At 43.5% G+C, this 22,557-nt stretch overlaps 1 protein-coding gene across 5 annotated transcripts in view; it reads left to right on the top strand.

The window, feature by feature from the left end:
- The window catches only part of ANGEL2 (angel homolog 2), a 387,853-nt gene that overhangs the window by 99,599 nt on the left and 265,697 nt on the right, over window positions 1–22,557 (top strand). For all 5 annotated transcript variants that reach the window (XM_086927870.1, XM_086927871.1, XM_086927872.1 and 2 more), the window contains one exon: window positions 16,737–17,213. In XM_086927870.1, coding sequence (XP_086783996.1) covers window positions 16,737–17,213 — 477 coding nt within the window. The remainder of the gene's footprint in view (window positions 1–16,736; window positions 17,214–22,557) is intronic.

Genomic DNA, 22,557 nt, shown 5'->3' with positions numbered 1-22,557 from the left:
ATGTGTATGTGCTTTTATCAATTCGTTGTTAACTGAAATTGGACGCATCATTATATGTGGTTGGCTGTTTGGATCTAGCTGTAATGTGAATGCTAGGTATGCATGGCATCTTAACTTTGCAGTGAACATATTAACTACATGTTTTCTAAATGAGAAATCATTTGTAGGCCTTATTTGGAGATGGACTGAGATAGGGTGAACATCATTGCTGCTGGCGCAGAATGAAGAAGTAGACCTAAGAAGCAGTGAGTAGATGCAGTTGGTGCCCCTTCCTTCCTAAACGTCTACCTTTGCGGTAACCCAACCTTCTGCTGCTGGCGATAATCCCATTGAGGATGGAAGCCTTATTTCAGTGTCTGGTGTAGTTTTAAATTCAGTGTCCTGATTCATATGCTGCTTCCATTGTGTAATTTGTGTGGAACGTGGTACTAATTATCAATTTCTGTCATTGGGAGTTGGGTGCAACCTGCAAATAGTTTTCCTGACATAGGGTTTCTAGTGAGATGATTTGCATACTATTTACAGACGTGTCATCACTCTGATTCTAAATTTTGCTTTTGGGAACCTTCTATACTCTGTTTAGTCTTTAGCATTTTAAATAGCTTTATCTACATCCCCTGCTTCTAAAACCAGTGTAACTGCTGGTTTTGTCACTCCTTTGGCCTATCAAAGTTATTATAAAGTTCTTAGCAGTTCAGTCTGCTGGGCCTGTTTGGCATAAAACCAGACTGGCCTGAGGCAACAAAAACCCTCAGTTACTCTAAATCTGTTGGCCAGAATCATGGTACTTTACCACATTCGCCCTAAAGGAGGCCCTGTTTGTGGATGAGGGTTATGATGGCTTCTCTCCCATGCTTGGGCAACGTTCCCTGCCTTCTGCCACCTAATACATGCCAACTTTGTGAGGTCCACTTGTGCCTTTTTTATTTTGACAAAATCCCCCCAGCAAATAGTTTGAACTCAGTTATATACCTGTTTGTGTGATTGCAAGGCATCTGGGACCTCTTTCTTCGTAATATTGGTGTCCTTTGCCAGCCTACTTTCACCATTTAGTCTAGCTCTCCATTCACAATGCTCCTCCCTCTTTGCATCAATCAGTCTCTTGGTCGCTTCTTAATGTATTTCTTGGTTTGATGAATCCAGCAAAATAAGTGTGGGAACTAACGGGTGAGCCTTCCGAAGGGCAAGGAGGAGGGCTTGTAGTTGATCTATTTGTGTAGTGAAATGAATGTAATTTCGAGGTTGTGTATTTAGAGCTATGAAGTTACAATCTTAAAAAAACTTTCTGCAGTACAGTTCAAGCTACAGAATAATTTTGCTTAGTCCAAAGTCAAAGTCAAAAAGTTTATTTGTTCTGGTACTCAACAGAGGACCACAAAATATATTACACAAGTTACATGTAAAAAGAGATTCAATTTTGTCAATACAGAGATAAAAACGATTTTAGAAATTTATACAAGTTAAAACAAACAAATTCATTCGGAGGTTGCTTGCAAAGAGCGATAAGTTCTCTCACTGTCGTGATTCTACATGAGCAATATATTGGTGCTAAGAATCTAGTGCGGGCAGAAATTACGATCTGGTTCGGACATACAAATAGAACATGTTCCAGAGTCTGATCACCCCCAACGCACAATGTACATAACGCAGATTCCCCCGGGGACCATCTTGAGGTAAATGAAAGTAAGGGGAGGATGCCCAGTCGAAGCATAGCAATTGTTCTCCTTGCACCATGTGTTAAGGTTAGCCCAATATAAGGCCGACTTTGTTTAAATTCTAAGGAATCAACAAATGGTTTATAGGTAGGTAATTTGGTGCAGTGTCGAGAGTCCACTTCGTAGCTAAGCTTTGGGGTGAAGCATTTTAAGAATAGTTTTAGTTGTGCTGGTGACCAATTTAGCAGCATTTCAACGGTAATATTTGCTACACGAAATGCTTCAACCATGTTCTCTCTGAAGACTTGCTTTTTAGCATCATACTCAAAGGTTTCTTTTTTCAACAGTGACCTTAGTGTGTTCTCTTTTGCGTGCAATAAGTTGTAAGCCCACCTTATTACATTTGCAATTGCTACTGCATAGGAACTTGTCACTGATAGTTCCAGTCTCAGTGCTTGGACAGGAACTGCGTCTGACAGTTTCATAATTTTTCTTAAAATCTTCCCCTCTTTTCGATCCATAAAAGCCCATTGTTTTATGGGTATGTACTCCGTCGCGTAAGAAAGTACAGGAGATATTTTTACTTTATAGAGGTTTATCAGAGAGGAAAAATGTCTATTCCCTGTTGCGCTATAGAGTCTCAGGAGGGCCGCGACATGTATATCTGATTTCCTTGATAAATTATTCAGTTGCGCGGTGTTAGATAAGTTTTTTGAAAGGATCCTGCCAAGGTAGGGATAGTCCTTAACTTCTTCTATCTTTTCCCCTCCTAATCTCCAGGTATATTTTGCGCTTTGTTTCCTCCCCGAGAAGGCCAGCACTTTTGTTTTTTGAATGTTTGGGACTAGATAGTTTTCTTTAGAGTATTTGTGCAGAATGTCAAGTGACGTTTGTAGTCCAAAGGGGGTAAGATCCAACAACACTATGTCATCAGCATACAGTAAAGCAATTATTTTTTGATCAGCAATTTTGGGAGGTAGGTTGGAGCCCAATTGCAGGTAATGGCACAGGTCGCTTAGGTAGAGGGAGAATAATATTGGGGCTAGGAGTCACCCTTGCTTTAGTCCGTTTTCAGTTTTAATTCTTTCCGTGTAACCTCTTTCTCCCCCCATTTGAACTTGACACCAAGTATTGGTGTGTAAGCTAATTATAGACTGAAGTAGTTGTTCGTTTATGCCAAGTTTCCTCAATTTTTCCCACAATGTTGGTCGGTCTACCCGGTCAAATGCTGTAGAATAATCTATGAAGGCAGCGTATACAACCTGATTTTTTTGTGTTATATATTTGCCAATGATGGTTTGGATAACTGCGATGTTGTCAGTTACCGAATGTTTAGGTCTGAAACCTGCTTGAAACATCGGTATCTGGCCAGTCGTGAAGGCCCATTCTTTTAGACGGTATAAGATTTCTGCTGCAAATACCTTGCCCACGGAGTCCATATGTGCTATTTGACGGAAATTGCTTGCCCGGGTTTTACTTCCCTTTTTATGGATCGGAATGATTATACTTCCCTGCCATGATTTTGGAATTTGGCCAGTATCTAAGATATAATTGAAAAGGGGATATAGCAACTGACTCCATTCCTTTGGGGCGATTTTTAGTGCTTTGATCGGAATCTGATCAGGGCCAGACGCTCCTGTTGATCTTGCTTTACGTATGTTTAGTTCGACAGATGTTGCGGTGATTTTACTTAATGGAAGTTTAACTTTTTCTTTATTGTAGACCCCACTGCTTTCCGATGGAACTATTAAGTTTGGTCTGTAAAGGTCTGTCAGAAAACTTTCCCAGGCATCCGGAGGGACCGGTATTGATTGTAATTTCTTTTTGGATCCAGTAAGTTTTCCTATTAGGTACCAATATTTGCGCTGGTCGTTCTTGTTTGCCGCTATCTGGATATCTACCCAGTTACGATCTTGTAAGGTTTTTTTATGTCTCAGATTCTCACGTCTTAATTGATTTTTGGTTTTGTTTTTTTCCTTTTTTATTTCTGGAGTGGGATTCATATATTGGGCGCGTATGTATTTGTTTAGTTTTTTCTTTACTTCCGAGTTCTTAAAGGTGCGCTGATTTTTATCTTTATTCTTACTGTTGCCTGCTGAATCCTTTGCTATCATATTAAGGATGAGAGATCTAAACTCTTTTATAATGGATTCAAAATTTTCGATGGGATTTTCTGAGTATATTCTCGTTAAGAGTTGTGAATGATCAATCAGAGACGTAATTTTGTCGATGGTATGAGAGTTCCAGAATATGCGTCTCTTTTCATTGTTCACCACTACATTGCTTTTTTGATATATTATGTGACAGGCTGCAGAAGATTTAGGTAACCAATCTGTTGTCAGGTGCATCATGGTATGATCGCTTTCTTGACAGAACTGGTTGAGCAGATATGAGACTGTTTCTAGCAGATCATTACTTGTGATTATATAATCAATTATAGATGATGTCCCGTTTCCCTGTCTGGTATAATTTGCAGGGATATCCCCTTCCATGCTACCATTCAATATTACTCCATTTATGTTTGTTAGTGTTGATAATAACAGTTTCCCTCTTTTGTCAGTCAGTATGCCCTCCGGGAATTGTGGAGCTATGATGTCCAGACCTTCTTCTGAGTGTTGTTTTGCCCATTTATTAATTTCAAAATTAGAAATTTTACTATTGAAGTCGCCGACAATTAAAAAGGATGAGTGAGGATCGTTTTCTGTTATGATCTCAATCCTTTCCATGATATTTAAGAGTATTATATCATGTTTTTTACCTGGAGGAGCGTATACATTAAAGAGGAGAATTGTTTTAGGGTGAGCTGTACTGCATGTTTTAGCGGAGATTTTGATGCACTGTAGGTTTTCTAAGTTGGTATCTAATAGTTCCTGGGCCCACAGATATTCTTCACTTAATAGAATAGCTAAACCGCCTTTAGCATGACCTCGAGGACTGTTTATTGCTGGAATTTCGTAAACATAATAGTTTTGAACAGTGATAGGTTCGGTTGCCCATGTTTCTTGTAAAATCAAGATATCCGGCCGATTTCTGGTAGCCGTGGACAGTTTGTTCTTAATTCCACCTGCGATGTTCCAGGAGGTTATTTTTATGCCAGTGCTAAACATTTTGTTGTTGAGATCTCTTGGGTTTGTTGCTATTTAGAGTCTCTGAAACCCAAGCCCAAGATTTTGTGCTATTATCGTTCACCGGTATCTTAGGAGCTTGATACCAGATGGCCCGTTGACCTTTGTTCACCAGAATTTTTAGTTTTTCTTGCCCTACAGAATAAGTATCTGAGTGCATGATTGCTTGATCTTCCAACGCTTCATAGTGTTTTGGAAATTGTTTCCTGTATGAATTGGCGAGTGCACTGATTTGGGCATCATACCCAATTGGAACTGTACTGACCATTGATTCTATTCTTTCCACAACATCATAGCCTTGTTTGTAAAGTATCTCCTTATCATTCAGGATGATTTCTGGGATAACAGACGACCAAAATGTTACCCTTGCTAATTTAGTGTTGTCTTTAATGGGAAAAGTTACTAAATCAAGTTCGTTACTACTCAATGATTGTAGAGGCTTAATATGGCGTAGTAGATGTATTATCCTTCTTCTGTTGAGTGGGGATGAGTCACTAGGAAAAAGTTCTTCGAATTGTATAATTTTAGGAGAAGACTCTTTTTCTCTTTGTTTGTTCCTGTCTAGATGTTCCATGATTTTATTATTATTAATTTGAGTTGGTTCCTCTAGAAGTCTGAAAGAGACGAATTCTTGCGCTCTTGGGTCTAGTTGTGGCGACTTCTCTTAAAGTTTTTTCCTAGTTGCTGATTTTGCAATACTTTCAGATACTATTATTTTTCCAACTTTTTCCTCTTCAGGGTTTTGTTTTATAGCTGACTGTCGAAATTTTAGTTTGTGAGCTTTCTTTTTTTTGAATCCTCCTGATTGGTTTTTTTCTCCTTCTTTTCCTTCCTTCTATGTTACTTTCCAGATTCTTTTTATCTGCAAGTTTTCCGTTATCTTGTACTGATATATTAGACATATGTAATTCCTGGTTATCTGATACAGAATTATTTACAAGTGTAGTTGTTTCGCTTCTTTTTTTGAATATTGGGAAATTGTTAATTTTTTGCTGATGTTCTTCTTTGAAAAGTTTTTTTAAGGAATATATTGTTGTATCATTTGGATGTTCCATCTTTTGTTTTTGTTGTGTTTGAGTCTTAAAAGTTTGGGTACCGAAATCGCGTGTACTTTTCTTCTGTTCATTATTATGTTCTTTCGATATATCATTTTGCTCAGATTTTGTTTTCGTTGGTAAATTGTTTGCCTCTACTAAGAGGAGGTCTTTTTTCTTTTTCTTATTAACTAGATGTTTTAATATTCCTATTTGGACGTCCAGGGTTTGATCAGAATTATCAAGAATATTTCCCAGGAAAGAGAGAACCGATTCTAGAATCTCTTGCAGTGAAAACAGGGCTTTTGATATGGGTGATGTCGTATTAATAATATTATTATTTGTTTTGAAGTTGATATTGAAAGGATCGGATGAGAGATCGATTAAGGTGATTGGAAGAGATGTTTTATCCTTATTATTCTGGCTTGCTGCATGTTCCAAGTTTTGCAGTCCTAGAACTGATTTATTGATATTTGAGTTGTCAAATAGCGCTGAACTCCCTCCATTTTTGATAGGAGTAGAAGTTTTTAGGGTAGTTTGTTCTTGTTGAGGGTTTAGTAAATCAGCTGGAGTGCAAGGTGATTTACTACTTAGATCGGTGGCCAGAAGACACAGTTTTGATTGTTGGTTAGGTATCGTTGGAGTGCTTTCTAATTCCCTTAAGATTACGGAGACGTTGGGAGAGGTTTCTCTGGCAGATGTATTCAATTCTTGAGTGTCTTTAGTTGTAAGTGTAGTAAAGTATGAGCTAATTGCCGGTGTTAACGTTATCCGACCAGGTTTAATTGCCTTGTCGGTAGACTTCCGAACAGCATTTTCTGTCCCCATTCGATTCATAAATATCGTGCGGGAACGTAATTTTTTAAAGCCCATTTATTTACCTATATACTTTAGATTGTTGTGGGTTATGGGTTCTCAGACAATAACACCGATGTAAGCTCTGATGTAAGCTGCTAGTTGACTTACCGAGTGCGGTGTTCTCTGTAGTAATAGTCGGGATGAAAGGGGGGGGGCCCGGCCCGTCCTCAGACGTCCCCGGACGGCCACAGACGGCCCGCCCTTTGCCCGGGCTTATCCCCGCGCTTGGTCCCGCGCGCGTCCCGGGGAGCGATATGTTATTTTATACGTTTCGTTGGGGGCGTGTCCGTGTCGCCTGGGGAAGAGGAACCAGGTGATCTCCGCTAAGGATTATGGTCCTCGCAGTCCCCCAGGCTAGGTGCACTCGCTGTATGCACCCTGGCCTCAACCCCTCTGACTCCAGCTGGGAGCGACAGGCAGAGCGTGCCGAGTGCAGCTCACGCTCACACCAGCGAGTCAGGGGGAGGCAGCGCCACGATACGGTGAGCAATCAGCGTCAGCTCCAAACAGCCAGCACAGGTTGTAGACGGTGAAACTGGTTTTCTTGCACAGCAGAATTGGGTACAAAAGATCAGCAGCAGTTTTAAGCTCCAGTGAGTGGCGCCCAATTACCTGTTGTGCAGAGCCGTCTGTAAAGTTCCTACTCTTATACTCGTGTATGGGAAATATATGTGGAGTTTGCACAATATATTTTTAGGTCGAGCCTAGACGTGCAAGCAATGCGAAGCATTGCTTGCTGTCTCCTCGACAACTATTGTTGCCCGTTTCTGGGAATGTAGACACGAGTCGGACGCGCGCTTTTCCAATGTCAGTTTTGTCCGTGTGAGCGCGCTTCTGAGACACGCTTGCGCAGACGCACACACAGCCCCTGCTTTCGCTTGGCTCACACGCGCACGCACACACACGCAGGCATACGCACACACGCACACTGCATACACACACGCGCACACAGACACACTTACCGCGTCAGCGGCCTCAGCCGCCACTCCTGACTTCTGCTGTGCGTCACGACTGCTCCTGGGCCATCCACTCCGTGGAAGACTGAAGTCCCGCCCCACGACAGGCGTGACGCTCCCGAACTTCCGGTTTCTGGATGCGCATGCTCACGGCTTGTTGAAAATGTATTAAGCTTCCTTTGAGACACAGAAGAGATTGAAGCAGTGTTACTTTTTATTGTGCTGTAGCAGTTTTGCTTTCCACGACTGGTGCTTTTATCCACAGAAAAGAATGGGTAGAGTATGTGGGATTCATTGTGATTTTATGAAAACCTCAAAACAAACAGCTGTGGAATGTTGTGACGTGCGAGTGCCATTTGTCCCTTCCTGCTCCTTTCTCCTTAAGCAATTAGTTAAGGATTTTGAAAGGTTCTAGATTCGTTCACCGCTAGCAGTGCATCCAGTAGACAGCAGAATTATTGGGAGCATTTGTTCCTTTGGGTCTAATACTGTATATTACTGTACGGCTCGGGAGCCGCATGCGTCCAATGCGAAACCCCTCCTCCCCCCTCCTCCCTCCTAAATTAGATGGTAGTGTTATTGCGCGGAAGTGCCATTGACTTGACCTCTGAGAACTGATCCAACCTCCAATGCAACCAGACCAAATGTGCGAGCTGTTCAAATGTTAGGGTTGCACTGTAACAAAATTCCGGTCTTCTTTGTCAGTATGCTTCCATTAATTCAGAGCAGTCGTGACATTACTGGAATTTGCTCCGTCAGATGCAGTGGCTCTCACCGTTCGTGATCAGAATCATAATGGTGTCCTTTCGTGTCTGTTACCGCCTGGAAAAGCCTCTGCCAGTAGCTGCTCTCCACGGATTCGTACACTGCTACTCCATACCAGTAGTGGCAATTCCTTCATAGCCCTTAAGTTAGTATTTGAAAGAAGTGTGTTTTCTCTGGCACGGATTCATTGGTTACACAATAGGTTTGGTCCTTTCACAAACTCCTTGCAGTTTTCTAAATCAGTTTTACTATTTTTTTTGGCTCCTTTTCTGCGACTCATATGCCGTGCTACATAGAATTAGTGAGATTTCTTCAAAGGTATTGTGATTTATTTGCAGTCTCTTCCTTCAGTCACTAAGACTGCTACACATGCTTTTTTTGTTTTCTCAAAAGCAGAGGGTTATCTTCCAATGAGGAATTCATAACAGATTGTGGCCATCTTAGGTGAGGAAGCTCGCCGGTCGGGCAGTGCTTGCTCTAGCATCAAGGACGCTCGACCCCCTCATAAGGAGAGTAAATCCAGGGCTCTGTCTTGCTTGCACAGCCTTTAATTGAAGATCCTGATCTGTGCAGAGCGGCTACACCGCATTGTGCGCTATAGAGAAGCATTTGGCTTATTTACGTGCATATTTTAAAAACTCCTCGTTTTTCATTTTGGTTATGTTTTAATTTATTATTCCCCTGTTTTTAAGGGCTGCTCCCCCACACTTGCACAATAATCGGTTTTACACCGCGTTTTGCGGGTCCCTGATCCTTTTGTCTCTGCCCCTCGGCAGCTGAATTGTTTGGCGGCCATCTTAGGTGAGGAAGCTCGCCGGTCGGGCAGTGCTTGCTCTAGCATCAAGGACGCTCGACCCCCTCATAAGGAGATCATGCTGACGCGCAGCGGTCATGCGCAGCTGGAACGCCGGATCACTGCCGGAGTCCAGCCCGTCTGCGCCCGTCTGCGCTGAGGACGGGCTGCAGGACGGGCTGCCCTTTGCCATCATGTCCTCAGGTAGGCAAACTCTGGATGGCCGTGTATATTACTCTTCCACGGCACTACTTTCACTGCGACCCTGCACCCCCACCTCCTGCACCTCATGCATCTTGCCTTTACATTACTTCCTATGTGCTGGTTGTGGCTTCTCTACTGGCAAAATGCAGCTCTCTAAGACACAACAGAGCATTAAGCATTATAGGGGAAAAAGGAAGTCTACCAAGGGTCATACTTCTTCTCCTTCCCCGCTCCATTTTTGTAGCCTAAATTGTAGATCGCTTTCCTAAGAATAAATTAAACATCTTCCATTTCATAACTGAGGAATCCCCTGACGCTCTGTTCCTGAACGAGACTTGGATACACGCCAGCTCGGGTCCGGACATTGCTGCAGCTATCCCTCCCAACTATGTTGTGCTGCATCAGGATAGACCCTCAGGTAAAGGTGGTGGAATCGCAATCATCTTTAAATCTATTTACCAATGTAAACTGGAATTATTACATCTTCCAGGTAGTGAGGCAGCATTGTTTAAACTTATGATTAATCCTCGAATGACGATCTCCGGTCTGCTAATTTATCGGCTGCCCGGAAATGCCGCGTCATGGATTACCTCACTCATTGATTGCCTATCAGCAACACTACTAAAATCGAATAATTTCACCATTCTCGGTGATTTAAACATCCACTTAGACAATGTCAGTAATCCCCTCAATAAATCTTCTCTCTCCGATCTTGAGGTTCTTAATCTCAAACTTTGTAATTCCGGAGCTACTCATCTTGCTGGTCATCTCTTGGATCCAATCATTTCTACTCTTTCATTTGACTGCACTTACTCGGCGCGTCCGCTCGTCTGGTCTGATCATTACGCGATACATTTCGTGCTACCACCTGGTCTATACTCGGCCAGTGTTTATGTGGAGGAAATTAAATCATCTTCTCGCTGGGACAGGCTTGATGTAGCCGCTTTTAATCTGCGTCTGACTGAGACAATTCCATCCTTTATCAACACTGAGCAGAATCTGAATGCTCCCATTTCTGGTTGGTTGACAGATGCAGTGTCGGCTCTCGTTCCTCGGTCTAGCAGCTAATGTAGATCCTTGCGCCCACCAGCACCCTGGTACTCGGATGAGCTGAAAATCCAACGTGCCAAATGTAAAGCCCTGGAGAGGAAGTGGAGGATGTCTTACTCCGCTCCTTCTAAAGTGATTTACAAAGAAGAACTAAAATTCTATCACGCAAACTGTAAACAAACTAAGGCCTCTTACATCGCCTCCACAATCACTTCAGTGCAAAATTGTCCCCGGACTCTTTGCCACAGTTAAGAAACTCACAGGAGCTGATACCACTCCCGCACTGCCGGCTTTAGATGGTATACAATGTAATGCCATTGCAGACTTTTTTATATCCAAGGTTGAGGGCATTTATCAATCTTTGGCCTCCCTTCCACCACCAATTGATCTCTCTCAACCCGGCTCTTTCTGCAATGCTTTCGTCTCCCCTACTGAGTTCATTCACAACTGGACACCATTTGATGACTCCTCCTTCCTGTCTTGCTTAAAAAGCATCAGGTCAGGTTCCCCGCGGGACCCAGTCCCTATGAAGATACTGAAACAACTTGACCTTGAACCACGGAGATTCCTAATGAGGCTACTTAACATCTCTCTCACTGAATCTCGGGTGGAACAGGACTGGAAACATGCCATGGTCGTTCCCCTGCTTAAAAAATCTGGTGCTGACATCACAAATCTTGCCAACTTCAGGCCTATATCCCTGCTGCCAGCCTGTTCCAAAATATTGGAGCGCCATGTTAACACCCAGCTCAAAGAGTTTGTTGAAAACGTGGGATATCTTCATCCATCCCAATCAGGCTTTCGTGCTAATTATTCCACCGAATCCGCACTCCTTGGGGTAACTGAGCGACTCCGACACGGTATCGATAGCGGTGAGATCTTTGCGCTTATTCTTCTTGATTTAAGCGCTGCTTTCGATACCGTGTCCCATTCCATCCTATTGGAGTCTCTCTGCTCCCTTGGTGTTGTTGGACCAGCGCTTGCCTGGGTGGCCTCATTTCTCAATGAGCGCACCTTTCAGGTTTTCTCAAACAAAGCTGAATCTGCGATTCACTCCTCTGCTTACGGCGTCCCTCAAGGGTCTATATTGAGCCCTTTGTTGTTCAATATTTACATCAGACCACTTGCTTCTATCGTAGAGGACGCCTGTCTGTCTATATACTCATATGCAGACGATACGCAGATTGTGTTTTCTTTGTCTAGCAGCAGGGCTCAGGACACTTCTGCCCTTAAAACTGGCCTTTCTCGTGTTGCAGCTTGGATGCAAGCGCATCTGCTTAAGCTCAACGGAGACAAGACTGAGGTGATCATACTAGGCAAACATAAAGATCTGTGGGGCTCTAGACACTGGCCCAGTGATATGGGTCTGCTGCCTACCCCCGTGCCTGTTGCACGTAACCTCGGTGTCCTGATCGACGGTAAACTTTTGATGAGGCAGCAGGCAACTAAGGTCGCTGCAATCTGTTTCAATACTCTACGCTGGTTGCAGAAGATCATATGGATGTTGCCGGAGTCCACTCGAAGAACTTTCGTACAGGCCCTTGTGATGTCCCGCATCGACTATGGCTATGTGCTTTATCTAGGAGCAGATAAAGCCACAATCCATAAACTCCAGGTTGTACAGAACTCAGCTGCTCGCCTGCTGCGCAATGTTCCACGGAGAACGTCCGCAATGCAAGCTCTGCGTGACCTTCACTGGTTAAAAATTTCTGATCGTGTGGTCTTCAAAACTTTGTGCTTCCTATTTAAGATTCGTCAGGGTTCTGCTCCCATCTACCTGCACAATCTTGCCCAGCCATATCAGCCTGGCCGCTCTCTTAGGTCATCCAACAATGGCAATCTTGTGATTCCTAGAATCCGACTGGCAAAAATGGGAGGCCGTTCATTTGCATATCTAGGACCCAAGATGTGGAATGCTCTCCCGTTGGCGTTAAAAACAGAAACTAGTCTTCTTGCTTTCCGTAAAAAATTGAAGACTCTTCTGTTCTAAGTTCCTCGGTTCTGTTTTTCTTTTTCTCTCAGCAATTGCTTGTTTTCTTCTCCAGTCTGTCCCTGGCGCCGGGAAACCCACTGCGGGTAGCTGTGCGCAATACAAGTTCAATAAATAAAATAATAATATAATAATAATAATTGTTATGAATTTGTCATTGGCTCATAATTTCGCCATCCATTACACCAGTCTACTTACTAACTTTGTTGCAGAGGAATTTTTCTTATCAGGGTTCACCCAATTTCCCCCCCCCCCCCCCCCCTCCCATCCCCCACCTTCCGTCGTGCTGAAATAACTCAGCGTTTACCACCTTAAATTTAGAAAAAAATTTAAAAAAACTTTTTCGGAAAGCCAATCTTAGTTCTTTTCAAACTCTTGCAACCCTCTGTTAGACTCGTTTTCCCCTTGTTTTTCTGCCCTTATGCCCTCTGTTAGACTCATTTTTGTGCCTTTGTGCCCTCGTTTTTTGTGCCCTTCTGCCCTCTGTTACTCTTTTTCCCTTGTTTTTCTGCCCTCTTAGACTCGTTTTTTGTGCCTTTCTGCCCTCTGCATCACCAAATCATCACTCGGCGCTAGCCCATCATCACTCTGCACCAACACATTATCACTCTGCACCACCACATTATCACTCTGCACCACCACATTATCACTCTGCACCACCACATTATCACTCTGCACCACCACATTATCACTCTGCACCACCACAGCATCACTCTGCACCACCGCAGCACCACTCTGCAGCGCCACTCTGCAGCGCCACTCTGCAGCGCCACTCTGCAGCGCCACTCTGCAGCGCCACTCTGCAGCGCCACTCTGCAGCGCCACTCTGCAGCACCACTCTGCAGCACCACTCTGCAGCGCCACTCTGCAGCACCACTCTGCAGCACCACTCTGCAGCACCACTCTGCAGCACCACTCTGCAGCACCACTCTGCAGCACCACTCTGCAGCACCACCACAGCATCCCTCAGCACTACTCCAGCACCACCACAGCACTACTCCAGCACCACCACAGCACTACTCCAGCACCACCACAGCACTACTCCAGCACCACTCGGCACCACTCCGGCACCACCACAGCACCACTCGGCACCACCACTCGGCACCACCACAGCATCCCTCGGCACCGCCGCAGCACCCCTCGGCGCAGCCGCAGCACCCCTCGGCGCAGCCGCAGCACCCCTCGGCGCAGCCGCAGCACCCCTCGGCGCAGCCGCAGCACCCCTCGGCGCAGCCGCAGCACCCCTCGGCGCAGCCGCAGCACCCCTCGGCGCAGCCGCAGCACCCCTCGGCGCAGCCGCAGCACCCCTCGGCGCAGCCGCAGCACCCCTCGGCGCAGCCGCAGCACCCCTCGGCGCAGCCGCAGCACCCCTCGGCGCAGCCGCAGCACCCCTCGGCGCAGCCGCAGCACCACTCGGCGCCGCCACAGCACCACTCGGCGCCACCCCAGCATCCCTCGGCGCCACCCCAGCATCCCTCGGCGCCACCCCAGCATCCCTCGGCGCCACCCCAGCATCCCTCAGCGCCACCCCAGCATCACTCAGCACCATTCAACAACAGCTGGTTTAAATATGTTCTCTCAATGTTTCAAGCTTTATTACAAATGTCACAAAAAGATGTTAATATTTCACTTCTGTTCTTGGATTTTCGTCACAATAAAATACACTGAAATCTTCACAAAAGTTATTTACAAAAGTTTAAGCTATTGCCATTATAAATTACAATCCCTTTTATTTAAGTATTAATTATTTAAAAAAATTAAAAGCCATTGTTTGTAATACCAATACATCTAAGTCACGTAAATACAAAACATGTTGCATTACCAATGCTATAGGTGTCACATTTGCTAAAGTTATAACTATTAGCATTGTAAATGACAAAGCTATTAATTTAGCTATTTTCAAAACCAACACATAAGTAAAAAAATTGTCATTTACAAGACCAATAGCTCAAACTTTCCTAATGCAAGACCTATTGCAATGCAAATGCTTATTTTTCTTACCCCTTCATTTGTGCTCTCTGCCATTTAAAAAAAAAAAATGTATCTTTTATTGTTTTCACAGAAGAAAGGAAACATGAACTGTGCATCATTTGTTGACTCACATCATCAGTGTGTGTTATTTTCGCGGGCGGTTCACAAAATACAGTGTTACATCACAATTTGTACATTATCAGGTTCATGTCACATGTTATCTAGCTGTAATGGCATCTGCTTAGTCCCAATAGTCTGGCAACGTGCGATTTATTGTAGTCTCTGTCACTTAGGTTGCCACTGGGTCGCGGTCACCGGGGGACCCAGCCGGTATCACGTGTCTCTTTTCTATTGTCACGGTGTTGTGTATCTTTGCAGCTGCAGCCGCGGGCCAGGAAATGGGACTAACGCGCCACTCGTTTGTGTCAGGGCGGGCAGGAAGGTCCGCCATCGCCTCATCTTGGTTCTAAACCTGATTGTCAATTGTGTTCCTGGCTATGGCTGCATTTGTGCTCTCTCCCATTGTTGCTTGCCCATCTCCCCATCCCCTCCTGCTTCCTTGCTTGACCAGTCTCTTCACTACCTCCCTCATCTCTGCTGCTTTTATTTTATTTTTGTATGGTCTGATGGTATTGGAGCGTTCGTTCCGTCCTCAGTCTTACCATAGTCTCTCTTGTACACATACCATTTAAATGCATGCGTGTGTACATAAACTAATGCATTTCTTAAAAAGTTGTTAAAACATGAACAGCGCTGTTTTCTTTCTTTTTTGTATGATCCCATGGTATTGGAGCACTTGTCCCGTCCATCTTTCCATAGTGATAACACCTGCTGGTGGCATTGTGGTGCTTTAAGTGCTCACCAGTTACATTACACAATGACACATTCATTATCGTATGCAGGGGGGAACAGATTTGATTTACACAGAATCACAAACTGTTCATCCAACCTGCGATTCAATCCTGGTTCCTCTTTTCCCCTGTCAGCAGCTCTGGCTGTTAACGTGGCAAATTCACTTCACTTCACTTCAAATGTCATCAACTGTTTCTCACTATCACGTCCACATTTGTTCAGCAAGGTCCAGTCAACACCGAACAAGCATTGACAAGGCAAGTAGATCTCGGCGATGCCTGAGCTATTGGCCTTGTCAATGTGAATGTTTATTTTTAGCCATGTAGTCCAGCATCACATCTGGCTGAAAGTAACTGAAAAATTTGCTGTCATGCGGCCAGCGCAGGCCACCTCTTAGAGATTTTTGTGTTGGGAGAATCCAGACAATAAACTCAACATGTGGGAGAAGACACTTGCCGCCGGCTCAGCATCCTGTAATTCTGGGCTTTCAGTGACATTTAGCCAAGCTGATTAGCAGATGTGTTGCTAGACAACATGGCTAAAAGCCATTCACATTGATAAGGCCAATAGCTCAGGCATTGCTGAGACCTATTGGCTTTTTCAGTGCTTGTTAAATTATGGCAGTCACAGCAGATAAAACAAACTAAATCACCAGTGAAACCAGGCATGACCAAAAGGATTAATATGTTGGTTATACCTTGCAAATATATTCCAAACCTTCTCTCCCTCAACTCTCGTAAGATGACAACCAAGCATCTATCAATAAAGCCACGCATTCAAATCTTAACCTAAAGCACAACTGCAGAAATAGAATAACGTGACTTATCTGTGTGAACAGCAGCAATAAAAGAAGGTAGAGGTCTGGTTGTGGAGTTCTGTGTTCTTTAAAGGAGCTGCTGTGTGTGTTATGTCAGTAAAAGATATTGTATGATATTGAACTCCGGGTCTTTTGTTTAATTGAGGGACTGCTCTTAAATAGAGAGAATAGGAAACCACTTTAGTTTTACCACTGCCTCACCGTCTCAAGCTTTGCTATATCTTTACTTCTCCAAGAAGAACAGGTCATTTATACAGAGATGGCAAAATGTTGGAGAGGTTTTGGTGATCGGCATACTCATGCCCAGAACTAGACAATACTCCAGTCAAGTGCCCTGCTGATATTATTTCAAATACATCCGTGAAGTAATTTGTTTACCGTGACCGGGCGATGACTTTTAAAATCCACTTTGAAAAACCTCTCATTTGCTGAGGGGAGTACTTTAAAAAATGTTGTGATGTAAATTGTATTTTTTTTTCTTCTGGTGAAATATAAATGGAATCATTTAATGATTTTAGAGATCATTGGTGTTTGTATGGTATACTTTGAATTAATCTTGTTGTTTGAAGTGTATAAAATACACAACTCTATTGGCAAAGTACTTTAATTTCTCTGATTTTAAATGCAAGCTTTAACACTAAAATATTTTTTTTCTGTTAATTGAAGGTCACTCCATGCTACCTCGTCATTTGCAAAGCGTGGGCAGGAACTGGTTGGCCCACTTGGAGTTCCCTCAGACATCTGGTTGGAATTGGAACTTTTTTGCTTATCCATGGTGGGTGGGAAACCCCTTTTGGGCCCCATTTCCACATGTCAACAGTGGGCCTCTTCCAGTGGATTGGAAACCTAAAGTTTTGGGACCTGTCAGGAGCAGATTTCCGTTCCAGAACTTTAGGCCTTTTAACACCGCACAGAACTCTTGGCTTCATCTCTCTCATTCCAACATGGATTCTCAAGGCGAAGAGCCTCAATATAAGCGAAGAAAGATCACCGATGAAGAAAATCTTAAAGGCAACAGCAGGTCTTCCTCACCAAATAGGGAAGACGCTAGGATGCCCTCTCCACTTGAAGCATCCAATTCTCAAGTCGCTGGGGAAAGTGAAGTGAATCCAGTTCAAGAGGGAGATCGTGCCCGTTCTAGAGGTGATGTGACCTAATATTTGCTGCCTGTATAAAATGTTCAATTTCCGAAACCACTTAAATGTCATTTGTATAGCTATCGCATGGTTTTCATTACCAGCTTTGTAATATAAAATATACATACATTTTGTTGTAGGGTCAATGAGTTTTTTATGTTCCAGACACTTTAGAATTTCAGTTGGAAAAGCTATTTAAAGAAAATCTGCACCGAAGAACAGTTGAATCTTGTTATTTGATAAAGGTATGTTTTATATGTTTGCTTTTCCTCTAAATTGCCAGCAGACAGCAAACATGAATTCCTCACGCAGTACCTACCTCCTTGAGACATGAGCCCTGCATATCGCTGAATACAGATGCTTGTGGGGATGGCTTTAAATGACGGAGGTGGGCAAGGGTTGAGCCTGGTATGGTGGTAAGAGACTGCTGAAAAAAAATAGAACCGAACTAAGCATGTCCGACACTAAGGATTCTCTAACTTTTGCAATTTTAAAAGGAAAAAAAACAGAATAACTGCAGCTTATCTCACAGAATCGAAGTGATTTTCTGTTGTATGTGCCTGCATTCGGGCTGAGCTGCCGTGGGTGTGCATGTTATTGAGGACCTGCTGGAAGTCGGAGTCCTCTTTTTTGAGCTCATTCCATGTAATTGAGTTTCTGGCCCTTTCCCTCTTTACTGTGTATTAGCATAAGGCAGTAGTATTAACATAAAAATGTGTTTCCTACCTTCCCTTATTTTTTGTTAATTAATAAAGAAATGTCTTATTATGCATGCTTTGAGTGGGAATGAATTGATATGTGATACTTCTGTTTATTGAACTTATGATTCTTATTTAGGTCAAGAAATACCTGAGCAAAAGGCATTGATCTTTAAAGCAAAGGGTTAGAAAACATTTTATTCGAGCAGCTGAACAGCCAGTGCATTGGAAACCTAACGTTTTGGGCCTGTCAGGAGTAGACTTCTGTTTAAATCCCAGGCTTCCTACTTGACCAAAGTCTGTGAGCATATGTAAATAACTAATTTTATTGGTCCTCATTTTAATTGAGCATCAATTCTGAGATTACCTTTAAGAAACTCAATTCCGGTTATGTGTAAAACCTCATCTATGGTTTAATAGGCAATGATGATGCTCCATGTAAAAATAATTGCATGTAACAAATTGACATACATAGACAGATAAGAACTTTATTCGGTTTGAAACTAACCATTAAAGCACAATTTATTACAGGCTGTTTAAATTTTTAAAAAAAATATAAACAATTACAAAGTCCTTCTGTTAAAAACGATCAGTTAGGCAAATTACGTATCATTAAAAAGTTGCATACGTTTAAGACTAGCTAGCACAGTTCATTAATATCCAATTAGAGTACTTATACAAATAATGGAACCGGCCAGTTAGTTACCTCCTATTTGCCGGTAATAATCCAAGATTTTACAGCAGAGGCTACACATTTCTGATAGATACATCTGCCAGTGGATTCCTCACCTTGTGAATATCCCCCTTGCGCCAGCAACATTCGGAAATTCTTTCGTAGCTTCGCGCTGACGTGGGCGACGTCACAGAGGCACGGCATGTCGTGTGACTCCGCTGACGACACCAACACCATATCAGGCCCACGCCGGCGTGATGACATCAGTTCCCTTTTTTCCGCGTCGTTGACGCTAACGGTTTTCTAGGGATCGTCCGTAGCAATTGCTGTAACTTTGTTACCTTGTAATAATTGTGCTTCATTGTCTTCTCTCTCGACATGTCTTCGAAGAAGACTGGGTTTAAAGCTTGTGGGGAATGTGGACAAACCATGTCCATTACGGATCCACATGAATGCTGCGTATGGTGTCTAAGCTCCGACCTTGACGTCGAAGACTGCCAGTCTTGTAAGAAGATGACACCTAAGGCCCTCCGGGAGAGAGAAACCAAGCTTCTCGTGATGAAACTTAAAGGCAGAAAAGAGAAGAAAAGTTTGAGGTCGCGAACTCTGCGTTCGAGGCCAAGGTCTCGCTCGAGGTCTCGCTCGGACTAGTCCTCGGCCCATGCTTCGAGATCTTCAAAGAAGAAACATAAGAAGAGAACCCATGAGTCCCGACATCACTCGAGGAAGATGTCGGGTTCAAAGCCGAAGTCACAGGTGAAGCTGGTTGAGAAGGTCGTGGTGTCTTCGGCTTTGGAAGAGCAGGACGCCGAGGGTGAAGTGTCGCATGCGAATTCACCAGGTTCACCGAGGCAGATAATGAATCCCTCTCCGGTTCTGTCCCATCCTTCAGGTCAGGAGGATGAAGGTGAGGAGGAGGTGGTTGGTGAGGGAGAGGCTCCGTTGCCCGAGTGTCCGTCGACTCGGTGCACCAGCCCGAAGAAGAGGTCGACGTCTTATCGACTCCACGCCTTCAAGAGCAACCTCTATTTGCCTTTAATAATCCAAGATTTTACAGCGGAGGCAATACATTTATATACCATGACACATCCTTCCCCTGTTTGAAGCAACTCCCAAATATTCCTAGCCTCCTTACATCTTCTTACATGAAGATACCGCAATAGGGTTTTAAGTATTCGAAGTCTTTCGGTTTTATACATATCACAAAATGCAATTGAGATTGAGGTACTGTTGAGTTGCAAGGACATGGTATTAAATATTTTTCAGTGTACACATTAAAAGGATAAGAGGCCAAAAATTGAGCCAGACAAAGCCTTAATCTTAAAAGGTAGAATCGTTGGTGGCGTGTCATCTTCAGCAGATATAGCTCCATACCAGACGCTCCACTTAATGGAAGGTATGATCCCACCAGCCTCTTCCTTGATTTTTTTCTTGTCTTAATGCCACTATGATCCTTAGGAGCTCGCTAGTAATCTCCCCGACCTGCAGGATGAGTTCTCAAATAGTTCCAATATATTAATATCTTGCAGCTCATTTCTGATGTATAACAACCATTTTATTTTATGTGCTCTTGCAAGTTTCATGAAGTCAGATACGATTGCTCTAGTCAGCACGGCTTCAGACCTAGACCATACAGAAACAACAACAGGATGGGTGCTATCCTCATAGCATCTCCCAAATACCGCAACCCCAATTCCTCATGAGCTGTTATGGTCGGAACACTACATAGGAGGCATAATCTACGCAAAAAAATATTTTCATTGATTTAAAGTTAGAAGTAAACAGTATATCCCCACACATCTGCGCCATAGGTGGCAATTGCAATAGGTCTAGCTTTATAAATAGTAGTAGCAGAATCTAACGGCATGGAGCAGAAATTGAACAAAGAGTCTACAGCTTGTTCAAACTGAGCCACCCTCACCATCCTCAGGTGCTTTCATGTGCTCAAGCTATCAAATAGAACCCCCAGGTAGGAAAACGTAGATGTGTAGTAAAGGCAATACCACCAATATGTAATGGAGTTATCCTGCTCTGAACTCCGCCGCAGATCATAGCAAAAAATGTTGTTATTGGTAGAGTGACCTAAATCACACACAAAAGCTAGAAATGCTTCTAAAAGCTTCTGAAGACCCATTCACGTTCTTCGCATGAGCACAGTCATCTGCGTACATGAGTACAGGTAAATGCCGAGACCCCGTCCTGGGGGCATGAGCAGCTGCATCTGTCAGGACTCTATGTAAATCGTTTATATAAAGGCGGATGAGAAAGAGGACCAGCACACAACCTTGTCTGACCCCTCCCCAGCCCCCTTTCCTGATCTTAAAATACGGGGTACTCTCCACATTTGGCCCACACCTGATATTGCCTTCTACATCTACATCTACATCTGCATGCAGATGAGAGAGTAGGTAAACGATTTTTGGATTGGGACCTTTGGTTGCTAACATATTCCATAAATTCCTCCTAGAGACATTATCAAAAGCTGCTCAAAAAATGCATCCTTCTTTGGCAGCCACATATTAACTAAATTCAAGCACTGCTCAATGATCCCCAAGCCCGTATGAAGCCACACTGTACAGTTCAAATGGACTTCTCGTTCGCCCATTTTTCAAGCTGATCCACCAACACTACCTATTCCACCTTGGCTGTAGAGTCCATGAAAGATATAGGGCATTGGGTGTCTCTCCCGTCCCACTTTTTAAATATTGGCACTATAATTGCCCTAGACCAGCATTTAAGGGGGGACCAACCTGAACCACACTATAAAGTACATTCACCAGTACTAGGACCTATAGTGCCAAGTTACCCTTAGAAAGATCAACTGGGGCCTGTCCTGTGGCTCTGTTACTAGGGCAACCTTTTTAAAGCAGAGCTGACGTCCCCAAGGGAAATGATCAGTTCTTCAGTCTCTGGATTTAACACATCTCCTGTGGGATTATACTCCGCGTATTCCTGTTCATTAGAATCATGCAGTTTTTAAAAATGCTTAGCCAAAAGAAACTCTAGAATAGTCCCATCTAGGCCCGTCATTCATGCAAAGGCGGCTGCTAGCTGTTTCCAAGCCTTCCTCCTGACCTCTGCTTTCCTTGATGTGACGGTTTGTTTGAAGAAGTTCCTACACATACTAAATTCAGCTGGGACCCTCTGGAGACTTTTAAGGGCTTGTTTGAGGGTACTAAGTGCCCTAGTGCATGTCTTGTCAAACCATCTGTTACATCTTCGTGCATATTGTTGCTTAGATGATGATGATAATTGTGCCGATGCCCTTTTACAAATTTCATCCCAGGCCCCCAATACCTGTCCCGATTCCGGTTTGGCACTGAGATAATGCTCTAGGTACTCCATCTGGTTCTCCACAAGCGAAGTTAGGAAAGCCTGAGGTTCAACATTCCTCCACTTACAGCATATGCCCCTGTTTCTTGTGTATTCATTTGGGCAGGTCATCTTATTAGTTAAGACTGGAGGGAGCCCCTCGGTGAAGCTTAGAACAAGTGGGTTATGATCGCTCCAGTGGCTCCCTAAGACCTGGATACCTTCCCCACAATTTATATAATGCAATAAAAGCAATCAGGAAACCCTTTCCCCTACTAGTAAATGATACCCTATTCTGAGTTTCCTCAGCAGCTAGGTCACAGCTGAGTATAAGGTTTTAGATTTTTAACAACCTATTCAGACTATCCCCAAATAAATTGTTGTCAAAGTGTAAGAAGTTACCAGAATACGCTAGTCCACAAGCCTTATCAGCAATGGGAGGAAGGGGTCCCAGTGCTTAATGGACAAATTACAAAGCAAATGAAAATAAATCAACCAAGAAACAAATCTGTCCACATTGTTTTAATCACAGTGTGAATGTATATACCAAATATATACTTTGTATTAGAATGCAGGTACATTAGTGGTTTCACAGTGCCCCAAGAAACAAGGAAGGGGGGAGTGATCCTGTGAGGATAAAGTGAAGGGAAGGAGGTGGAAATTCACAA

The sequence above is a fragment of the Lissotriton vulgaris genome, chromosome 6 (genome assembly GCF_964263255.1).
Source record: "Lissotriton vulgaris chromosome 6, aLisVul1.2, whole genome shotgun sequence".
Taxonomy (NCBI): domain Eukaryota; kingdom Metazoa; phylum Chordata; class Amphibia; order Caudata; family Salamandridae; genus Lissotriton; species Lissotriton vulgaris.
This window is presented reverse-complemented; position numbering and strand designations above follow the sequence as displayed.